The sequence below is a fragment of the Ruditapes philippinarum genome, unplaced genomic scaffold (assembly GCF_026571515.1).
Source record: "Ruditapes philippinarum isolate M1 unplaced genomic scaffold, ASM2657151v2 ctg9448_1_1_1_1, whole genome shotgun sequence".
NCBI classification, from domain to species: Eukaryota; Metazoa; Mollusca; class Bivalvia; order Venerida; family Veneridae; genus Ruditapes; species Ruditapes philippinarum.
Window position 1 is genome coordinate 1 of NW_026855157.1, and position 12017 is coordinate 12017.

At 32.5% G+C, this 12017-nt stretch overlaps 1 protein-coding gene across 1 annotated transcript; it reads left to right on the forward strand.

Moving 5' to 3' along the window:
• The first annotated feature begins 3540 nt into the window (after nucleotides 1-3540).
• LOC132742290 (uncharacterized) lies at nucleotides 3541-7553 on the forward strand. The gene has a single exon (XM_060730656.1). It carries the CDS (start codon nucleotides 3590-3592, stop codon nucleotides 6431-6433), a length of 2844 nt encoding a protein of 947 aa, XP_060586639.1. The 5' UTR covers nucleotides 3541-3589; the 3' UTR covers nucleotides 6434-7553.
• Nucleotides 7554-12017: the final 4464 nt, after the last annotated feature.

Below are 12017 nucleotides of genomic sequence, written 5' to 3' on the forward strand. Positions count from 1 at the left end.
ACGATAAAAAATGTTTTTAACATGCAATTCTTAAATAAAATGGATTTCTTGTTGCATATTCCGGTGCCTTTATGCGCTACAGTAAGTTGTAAAAACAAAACTGTTCCGTCAAATTAAATTGAAGAGATTCTGGGGCATAATGGGCTTTTTAATAGTTTTCGAAATTTATGAAGATTGAACATGTATAGAATGCATTATTTCTACAGCACTTTGAGTAATCATCAAAGCTATGCGTTACAAAATTAATAATTTGATATAAAATAAAGCAATTACAAAAAAACAATGCACTATTTTAGTGGTTTTTTTTAATTACAGAAACTATAAATGATGGTTCTCTTCTTGTTCTGACCGAGAGAGAAAAATCGGAATTGTTTTAAGACACAGGTATATAATAGTTGATTTCGGTAGCCCTTCTTGTTCTAAGACAGCAACGTTTGATCAAAATTGTGCAACCACGCAGCCACTAAAAGATTTTTAAAAGAAATCAAGAGCGACCACTCGACTCTTATAGGAAAGAAAAAGTCATTTCGAACGAACAATGGAATTTACTTTTCCATCCCCAAACCAAAGATCCAGATTCCGCAACAAATTTGTTATGTATCTCTCATTTGTTGTTTGCTTCTGAATATGTGTGGTCTTAACAGTCAATCACACCCTGCTGGCTGGGTACCATCCTCAATGGACTTATCAAAAGAAGCAGACATAACAAGGATCAGAAAAATGAGAAACGATGTAAGTTGCTTAGTCTTATGAAAATAAGTTAAATACAACAGCTGCGAATATTTGCAACATTTATAGTCGTATATCAATACATTATTGTTTAATTATAATTGACTTAAATAATGATTTGCAATGTTATTGTGTATTCATGTTTTGTCATTAATAAATAATGTAATATTAACGATGATAATTTTATTATATTTTTTGACAGATTGCGCATTTAAAAAACATGTCAATTATAACTATTTTTAAAACAGCTGGGGAAAGAAATGGAACAATAGTTAAAGTTTCTTATTCCATATCGGGATTAAGTGCCTGAATTTTTAAAAATCATTTTTCTATTGTCTTCATTTGCATTTTTATGAATACTTTTTTTAGACAGTATGAATTACAAACGATAATATTATATTTCTTTGAGATGCCTTAAGAATATTTACTATACAATAAGTGCTATTCTCGGCATTTATATGCAGAATATGCTAAATAAATGTAAGCCACATGTTGTTATCATTTCCTTACATAATTCATATAATATTTGAAATTAAATGTTGGGATTGGAAATGATTAATCAAACTTTAAAGAAATCACTGACAATTCAACTGTAGTCTGTTTCAATTAAAGGTTATGTTACGGCTTGGGGCAGGAATCCCAAATTTGCAAAACGATATTCTTACGTTAAGAGATAAAAGTATAGACCCAGCTAAAGAAAACGAATATCAGAAAATAATGAAAGAGTGGGAAGAGACGGATATGATAATTCAAAAACACATAGATGAAATCAATTCAAAGCTCGAAAAGACCGGAGAAGACATTGACAAAGTAAAACAAGATATAGAAAATGCAAATCAAAGATCGACAGAGCTTTGTAATACAGTTGCTATTTACGAGAGAAAAATAGAGACTATTGAAAACAAACAAATAGAAGAAGCAACTCGTATTGATCAACTTGATGATGAATCGTTGGAACAAAGAACCCAACTTTCTGTAATGGAGTCAAAACAAACGAAACTAGAACAGGCCTTAAAGGACACAAGTAAAACAGGTAAACTTATCTATTTTATCAACTATGAACAAATCATTCCGATATTTATCTTAATCATACTGAGCCGTATATTGACATAGATAGGTGGCCAAAAAGAAAATGGTTTACATAACTAATCAGAAATGAAAATAACAAAATCTTTTTACTGATAAAGTATCTTATCAGGGACATTTTATGTAACGTGTAATCTGATACTTACCGATAATCATAAATTATCATACAAATATTTTGTATATGATAAAACTGATAAGCAATTAATATAAAAAATATTATATTCGTATATCTAAAATTATATCACTCGATAAAAGGCTTCATGAGCCGAAGGCTCAGGGTGAGCTATTAGTATCTAAGGGGGATTGTCCGACGTCATGCGTCAACAATCGTCTTCGTCTCTGAAACTGCTGGGCTGATTTACTTCAAATTTGGTTTGTAGCATCCTTGTGACAGTCACACTTGAATTTGCTCATGGCATTTCAATTGGGGTCAACTGAGCTAAAAATAGAAAAAAACCTTTTAACAACTGCTACTACAGAACTAATTGATGGATGATGACCAAACTTTGTCTGTAGCATTCTGTAGAATTCTTGGGTAGTCTTATTATCAAATTTGCTCATATTAATTTGATTGGCCCCTTTTAGGGGTCTCTAGGGCTAAAAATAAAAAAAACCTTTAAATGTCTTCTTCTACAGACATATTGACAATGGATAATTTCCCTCACTGAAAAGCAGTTGTTTCTGGTTAGCGACTCAGGGTCATCATGGCCCTCTTGTAACTTCTTTTATATTATTGTAGTAACTAAAATGGCCAAAAACAAGTTGTCTCCACGCCTGCAAAGTCTTGCAAGTAAGTTTTTCTGTTTCGCGTTAATAAAATCATTATTTATGCTTTACGACCTTGCGTCATAATCATGTTACAATCTTTATGATAACATTTTCCATTCAATTTCATTTAAAGCAGCACGCCTCCAGATTCATCCTAATTTTCGTGAAAATTTTAAATATGTATTTAAAGGTAAAATATTGTTAAATGAAGAAAGAATGTACTTGACACCTTGCAACCGGTACTTATAATCCGCATAAATCACCAAAATAAGGTCAAAATGTGCATAAATAGCCCCTACTGCGTTAGTAATGCAGTAGAAATATGGTGATAAATACTGCAAAATACAGTCATTAATGCACATAAGATATAAATTATCACTTGAATCTTTAATCTGTTTACTTTTCTTAAAATATTGGTATGGTTTGTCCAAGTTTAATTTTTCTTGAAATATTTTGTGTCATCTGGAGGCATGCAGCTTTAAAGCTATAATTTTAATCTGGAAAAAAATCGTCATCCATGTAGGTTGCATTGTTTTAATTCGTGATTGTTATTAAATAATTTGGTTTAAATTGTAATCCAGAGTAAATTTTGTATTCAAAAATGCTTTTTTTTAATGCAAAATGCACATACTGACCAATTTGGCAGTATATGATAAAAAGAAATAGAACCCCTAAAGAAAGTATAAAACACCGAAATTAAAAGTGATACAGGCTCAGTTTGATTGTGTTTGTTCATTGAGAGTAACGGAAAGTCCAAGCTTCTGTCCACGTCTCCTACCAATGGCTAATGCAGAATTAAACATTAAAGAATGTTTGTTTCCAAAATTTTAATAGTGAAATTTTAAATTCAGAGGATGTCAGATTGTTGTTGATTGTTTTGAACTTATAATTAAAACAGTTGCAATCCAGCATAAGCTTGATTGATATTGACATTTTGCTACTTTTTGCAGCTATTACCGAAATTTACTCTGAAGATTGCGCTCGCGATGATGTATATGTTGAAACTATGGCTCACAAAAAGGCAAAGGAAATATTACTTAAAACGGGCTGTGTTATACTTATTGGACCTCCAGGAGAAGGAAAGACAACTATGGCTACGAAATTGTTATTTGAAACATCTCAAAAAGGTTCCTGTCTAAAGCTTACCTTGCCCACAGATTGGGATAATATTGACATCAACAAAAGGATGTTTGATACAATTTTCATTGATGATATATTTGGTGCTGGAGCACTGGATGAAAACCTTCTAAATGAGTGGTCTCTACGTTGCAAAGATATTGAGAAGGCTTTACAAGCAAGAATGATAAGAATAATAATAACTTCTCGGCATTATATATATTTCGAAGCACAAATGAAAATCCGAAAATGTACTTTATTTAACGAAAAGAATATCCAGCTTCTTGCATCGTTTAATCTTACTGATTCAGAAAGAACGGACATAATTAAAAAACACGTGCAAAAGGCTGAGAGAATATTAAGCTCTACAGAAATAAAAAGATGCAGTCAAGCGTACGAAAACGCATTTGCATCCTCAAGGAATGAATGCAAATTACCATTTGACTTGGGGTTGTACCTCCAAACTGAAGGCCGCATTAAAGCAATGATTGGGTTTCCCGAAATCGTTTCTTTGTTTTCCAATGGTGATGATTTATTTAAATGGGGCTCTTACTTCTTTTCGAAACCGGCATTGTTTTTTAAAAAGTGCATAGAGGAGCTTTTTGTAGATGAAGAAAAATTTTTGATATTGATACTTATTTGGGCCAGACCAGACAAAAAATTACACTTAACCAGTATTCAGCCGAATAATATATCAAGAGAAATTAAACAGATTGCTCTAAAATTTGGCATCGACTTGAAAGGACATATTGTCAGAGTCTTACTCAAGTCAGTAAAATATCATAAATCGGGGTTCATTCAATTTGACGAAAGTACAGGATGTTGTTCTTTTACACATACTACAATAAGAGATATGGTTGGTTTGGTTGCTGGTCACGATTATCCAAATGCAGTAGTGGAATTTGCTGACATGGGGTTCATTATGGAGTATGTAACAACCGAGAATTCAAAAAATGATGGATACCATATTTTTGTTCATGAATATCAGTATTTTGATCTACTTAAAGCAATTTGTAAACATATGAATGTGAAAAGGCAGAACGCATTCTTATCTATTGTTGCAAAGAAAAGAGATTACGAAATTCGGAATAATTTCGGCCCTGTTTATATTGATTTTTCACTACCTGGAGAGCTAAACATTGATACGTCCGTTTTGAAACACGATTGTTTCAATCAATTGCCGTTCGTAGAAATGTTTTGTGAAAGCAAAGAAGGAAAATTCTTCATGTCAAAACCCGTTGACATATTGCCAGTGATTTGTCTTGACTGGAACTGCGATATCAATTTAGGAGGAATAATCCCTGTCTATCTACCTACGCTAGCGCTTCTGTACAAACACAAGTTTCTCCTAAACGTGTATTTCGAAAAGGCACTTCATCTAGTAATTAACGAATCACTGTTCATACGTACAAGTTTACTAGTAGCTTCCCATCAAGGTATGAAAGATGTTATTGAACTGTTGCTAAAACATGGCGCTGTTGTATGTGCAGAAGCGGTATATTTTGCGGCTGCTAAAGGCCATGTCGAGAGTCTTGCATGTTTACTTGAAAATCGAGAACAGATTCGTGTTACCTACCCTAATAGCTTGAATAAAAACAGTCCTCTGATTGCAGCAGCGAAATGCGGATCTACAAAATGTATTGAACTACTACTTCGTAATGGTGCTGATATCAATTTCAGAAATAAAAATAATTGGTCAGCTTTGGACAAAGCAATTTTAAATCACCAAACAGAAGCATGCAAAATGTTACTTGTACACAATGCTCAAGTTAACTGTAAAGCTGGAAAATATAAGAGGACGCCACTTCATATAAGTGCCGACAAGGGAGATAAAGATATTACAGAATTGTTGTTAAAGTACGGAGCTTCCATTACTGCAAAGGATTTCAGAGGACATTACCCTATACATTGTGCTGTTCTTACAAAGTTTCCTTGTATAAAAGTAGTAGAAATGTTACTAAATGCTGATGTTTCTCGGAAAACATTGACACGTAGAATATCCTATGGAATTAAATCGGCCATTAAAGGTGCAGATATGTTTCATGTTGCCGTGTACAAGGCGGATTGTAGACTTGTGGACTTACTGTTGAAACACAATCTAACCCCAAACATTCAGGACTTTTATGGACAGACACCATTTTACCGAGTGATAGCTGATTGTCACCAAGAAACGAAATCTTCAAATGAGGTAAGTGGAGATTCTTTCGATGGTATATTGAAAGAAGTAATGGATGTGATATTTAAAGTTCGACCAGTTAAGATGAAATTCGGCAAATGGTCAAGCATGCAGATTATTAAAAGACTGTTGCCAATTGCAGACGTTACGACGCCAGACAGACACGGATATACGCCATTGCATGCTGCAGTTCATAAAGGTTTGACAGAAGTTGTAAAATTGTTGTGCCCGAAAGTAAACATCAATGCGCAAGATAAATATGGGAAAACGCCTCTTCATACCGCATGTGAGCAACTAGATTTAGAAATATTTACAATATTAGTAAAAGACTTCAAAGCTGATTATCGAATGCTGACAAAATCTGGTCAATCTATTTTTGATATTTTACAAAAAAGGACATCGTGGAAAAATATTTGTAGGAGATACAGGGATAAAAAACCTGTTAAAAGTTACATGTTAGAAAAACCACCATTTAAGTCTTTTAGAGATGTTATCGCTGCCAAAGATCCTGAATTCGCAAGTAGAGGGAGCGAAAACGACAAATTGAACAGTGTATGAGCCTGACTGCGTATTTGCTTAAATTCAAACGTTCACTATATGTTTGAATTATATTTAGGTGCAATGGGAGAGGACGGTAGCTTACTACTGTCTATTATCAGGCTCAATTAAATCTTGTCTAGAACGTTTTCCATTTGCGGTTTCTTCCAAATGAACTTAATTTGGATCCTTAACTTAGGATATTATCGATTTCATAGTATACTTTTCCTTGTTTATAACAATTGTTTTTATGCCACCGACCTTATAAAAACTATGGTTTGCCATGCAAACCATATTTCCCTTCTATTTGTTGATTTTTCCCCACTGACGTCTTACTGTTTAAATATCTTTCGACCGATACGTCAAACATACTTGTAAAAAACTGCCTTTTACATAATTGAGTCCGATAAAATTATTGAACAGTGTGATCTCTCCGAAGGATTAAAACAACAAAATTACATGTTGAATTGAGACTTCAGACGGATTATGAAAAAAAAACACATCTCTCATCACCCTCTAGCTTGAGCGGTACTAGTTTAACAATGACATTGATTTTATCAGTGAACCAGAAAAATATAACAACACTGAAGTAAAGTAAGGACTGCTGCTATAAAAGGAAAATTTATACCATAGTTTTTTGTCATTCCTCCTGCTCATATCTGTCACACCAGCCGTATTTGGTAAAACAAAACTAAGTAATTGTACATTGTGAAAACTTTATCATAGTGTCCTTGTATCATCATAAAGTTACTAGTATTTAAAGAATAAACATATGTATTATATTCTTTAAGGATGACATTAAAATGTACCCATTCGGAAAAAATATGTCCGAGGTATAATGGTTCCTTATGTTTAAATGTCAAAGTAACAATAAATCATGGAGAAAATCTGGTAAAATTACTTTGAACACATTTGTGTTCTGATTAAAGTTATTAATTTATTTTTCTTATCCACAAAAAATGAAAATAAAAGGAAAAATCGTGTTTGTTTTTAAAGACAGATAAAAGGTTTTCTTCAACAGGAATGATTGCCATTCCCTTGAAATTAGATAAATAAATTAAATGAAAATATTAAATGTCATTTTACTGACAACAAACATATAAAAATTGCAATATGAGTAAAACAGTTATTGGTTACTCCCAATCTATCCATATTCAACAATATCATATAAGATGTTTAAAAACTTCAATCTCTTTTACATCTTTCGTAAGGCATTTCTGAAAAAAATGTTCATAAACATAATTATGTAAATAAATGTTTTTAAAACTTGTCAGGATGTTTTAAATTGTTTTTGTTCATTGTTTCATTTCTAACTTGACTGGGATTCACATTAATATGTAACTGAAACTGGCTGGTTTCTGGAAAGACAACGTAAAATTGTCCGAAATCTTACATGAGACGGATACTACTAATTTGAATCTTGCCATTCATAACTACGCACATTTATTACTACAAGTAAAGATCTACTTACTTGTCTCATATTCTAATCTACATAATTCATTTATAGGTTTTAAAAATATATAAATATGAATAGCACGATTTAAAGCGACTCGTACCGTCCGGCCGTTAGTGGCGGATAAATTTAAGTGGAATTTGATCAAGTATAATGTTTAACTGATTAAGTACGTATGCGTCATTGAATATTAAAATGTAAAACGTTTTCTCAAATCAACATGCGTCATTTAATATTAAAATGTAAAACGTTTTCTCAAATCAACAAGTCATTTAAACAAAAATGACAAATAAAATTAACAATAAGATCTCAGAGCTTTACAGCATGACATATCTACATTTTAGTGAATAAAGAATCCAACAGTTAATTACTGGTTTTTGCCAGCTTTCAAAACTATGTCGCGCTTTTTTGTCGTTACTTCATTACAGGGTCCTTCGACCGCGAGCACACGAAATAATGCAAAAAAATAAAAAAGAACGATACAGTATTTTACATGCCAATAAATATCATTTCATTGCCCATATTTGGCGTATTGATACCTTGAATTCGGCGTATCATCGTATTGTTGCCTGTGAGCCGGCAAAACGTTTCTTCAGACAGTGTGCTTAAATGGATGTAAATATTTATATTGTGCGTGCAATAGCAGCAAATCTGTCCATACAAAAGTCTTACAATGTTCAACAATACATATAAAACTTGATGATTCTTAAGTGGAAACCACTGATTAGATACATTGTAGATACATATTAAACTTGGTGTTTCTTTAGTGGAAACCACTGATAAGATACTTTGTAGATAATTTTTAAATATATTTGTTTGAATACGTTTGTTTTTATAGTCAATATGAAATTAAGCAAAGCCTATGAACGGGGAAGTCGACATTTTTCCGTTTTGAAGGTGTCATTCGGCATTTCATGCACCGCTTTCGTTTTCACTCGGAATACTCGAAGGTTATTTTTCATCCGAAAAGTTTCGATTGTTCGTTATTTAAGTCCTCGCCTATTATCATTGACTTACATTGAAAAATGGCGGCGCCCAAGTACAACTGACACTGAAATCGATATAGGTATATAATTCTATATATTATTTAGTTTGTTTTAATTGAATTTCTTTCAAATATACACGTGTAGTCTATAGTCGGGCCTTTGACTTCCCGTATAAATGTTCTGTTTTTTGCTGGCATTCATTTCAGTGATAAATTTATCTATGAATATATTGATATTTATTGTCATTGTTCTTTTGTGTCTTCTACTTGTCTTATAACTATTTTTTTCAATGTTTGTTTCATTTATTTCAATGTTGTATTTTTACATGTTATCATCTCGTCAATTTGTATATGTATGACTGAAAAAATTTCGTTGCCATAGAGAAAATACATCATGAAATTACAATTTTAATAACGTGTTACATAATCGTTTAATATGAAAAAAGCCATAAATTGTGCCTGGATACGACTAAGGTCAAGAAAGTAAGTATTCGGTCATTTTTACAATCAAGGTTACTGTAAGTAAATAACTTTGAAACTAATCGTGGTACATCGGTACCTTCTTTGTGAACTCTACTTAACGGCATGTTCTGCGGGCTTAAAATGATTTATATATGTATAACATGAAGTCAATACATTATCTTCAGACAAATTTAGGTTTGGTTTGCATTAGCACCATTCCGTTGGGCAAAATAGAAATTATAGATGCTAATTATATGATGGGCGCTTGTCAGATCATAATGATATCAGTTTGGATATTGTTTATTTCATTGTTAGAGTAGAAATTACATAGATTTATCGCTAGTGACATTATCAATGTTATTCAAGTAATGAGAAGTGGTCTAAAACTTTTGTTATGTGATATGTATGAAGCGAAATAACATCACCCTTCAAATCACGCAATATTCTTTTAACAGTTATCTTTCTTTCTTCGTAGTTTTGTTTATACATGTATACTTCTTTACGTGATACCTTTAAGCAATCAAGTACTTCCTTTTGTCGGTGATAATATTTTTACACTTTGTTTTTGAAAATCAACACAATCGACTTAATGTGAAAATATTTCATTTCTAATTCATATATAATGTAATAAAGGGTACCGAGCGACTTGCCTTCTACCAAAGGTGATTGATTAGTGAAGTTGCTTTATTACAGAAAACGGAAAAATACACATTGACATAGACCTCAAATATTAATTAGATACATTGAACAATGACGTTTGCATGAAACATTGAACAACAGTACTTCGTAGTTCTTGAAACACGCCGGTGTCAATGCAGGGTCACGTTGATGTTACTTGAATATCTGAGACTAATGCCGACCCGATGCAATATTTTCGGCGTATTATACATGTGGCCATTTTAATACATGTATGTAACCAAATGTAACTCATCTGTAATAATACGCTGCTGTATAATACGCGATAGATGCCCTGAAATACCTAGTACCCAGCACCATTTGTCATTCCAACAATTCCAACAGTAACTCGCAACTTCGTACGACATCAAACACTCAAGGTGTGCCGTCCTTATACCACCCTTGCCATTTGTATACAAATTCTCTGCAAATTGTTTATAATGAGTTAATAACTTGCTTTAGTGTTTCGTCCGGTATATGTTGGAGTCCCACATGAACGTTAATAACAGCACACAACTCAATGTTATTTGTTGACATAACGCGCTGGTTAGAAACCATACCTATAAAACGCTACTGCAAAATAGCAAATCAATATAATAATTTCATTTTTTGTGTGGAAATTATGTCGAAATAATAAGCCAAGTTAGTTGTGTTTGTGTCATATGTGTGTAAAATAGAGACAAACAGGATCCCTAAAGAAAGTCTACCACGACAACATTGGAAAAGTAGCAGGCTCGGTTTGATTGAGCATGTTCATGGACGGTACTGGAAAGCGCAAGTTACCGCCCACGCCTCCTATAAATTTTTCACATCAAACTTACACGTTAAATGAATTCTATAATGTAAATAAAATGCGTGCTTAATTTACCAAACAGCAGTTGTTACTCGCAATATTTTTTAAGTATTTAGTATCTATTCACCTTTCTGATGTGAAAAAAATTACATAATTATAAACAAGTTTTTTTGTGATATGATAAAGAAAAAAAAAATTAGAAAATTTTTTCAATTATTCCTCGAATAATCATATTTTCTTTCACAGATGGACCCATCTGATACGAAATTAAGTGGTTGTCAGCTTGAAGTTTTGCGCGATTCTTAATTCACACACCATGATTGGAACCATATATATGTCGACATAAACATTCAAATTTAATTTTAAATACGTTCATTCTCTTTCCCTTTAAAACGAAACACTTGCTTTTGACTTTCTGTTGTTGAAATAGTAGGCAAGAATGCTTTGTTGTGCACAAAATAAGTAACTCGTATATAAAATGTTACACGTGTTTGTTTAATAAATGTATGTATTGTTTCATAAATGTATGTTATGTGTGTTGGTTGATGCGTGTGTGCGTGCGACCGTGTGTGTGTGTGTGTGCGTGCAATATATAAAACACACAGGTCGAAAAAGACCCCCCCCCCCCCGCCGAAAAACAAAACCATAACAAACAAAATATCAGCTAAAGAGATAAACTGTTAAACCATGCATCTAATTTAGATGCTCGCTTGTGCCAGAAATTATGCATGAAATGTTACTCCACCATTATAACAGGAAGGTCCTCATCATGTGACCTTTACAGTGTCGATGTGACATCAAACAACAAATAAAAATAGAATGAAATTAGACAACAGTTTTATAAAGAGGAATATAATCATATCTCAATGCATTTACCCGTTTCCAAAGATTTGTAACGAAATTGTCGAATCTTTTAATAATAAAATTGAATCAAAAGTCGTTATTAATGTAAATAACTTAGCAAGCAAGTAAAATTAATTTCCATAATGTCATATTTCTTAATGAAATTACTGTTCATCTGTCTTAATGATTTCAACTTCATGAATTCATGATTTCATCTTCATGCAGTTAAAATCGTGAGGTTCAAAACATGAATTCATGAAGTTGAATTTGTGAAGTTGAAAACGTGAATTCATGAAGTTGAAATCGCGAATTCGAGAAGTTAAAATCGTGAAGATCATAACGTGAATTCGGAGACAAAGGTATTTCCTAATTTTATGCCTGAGTTAGGATCATC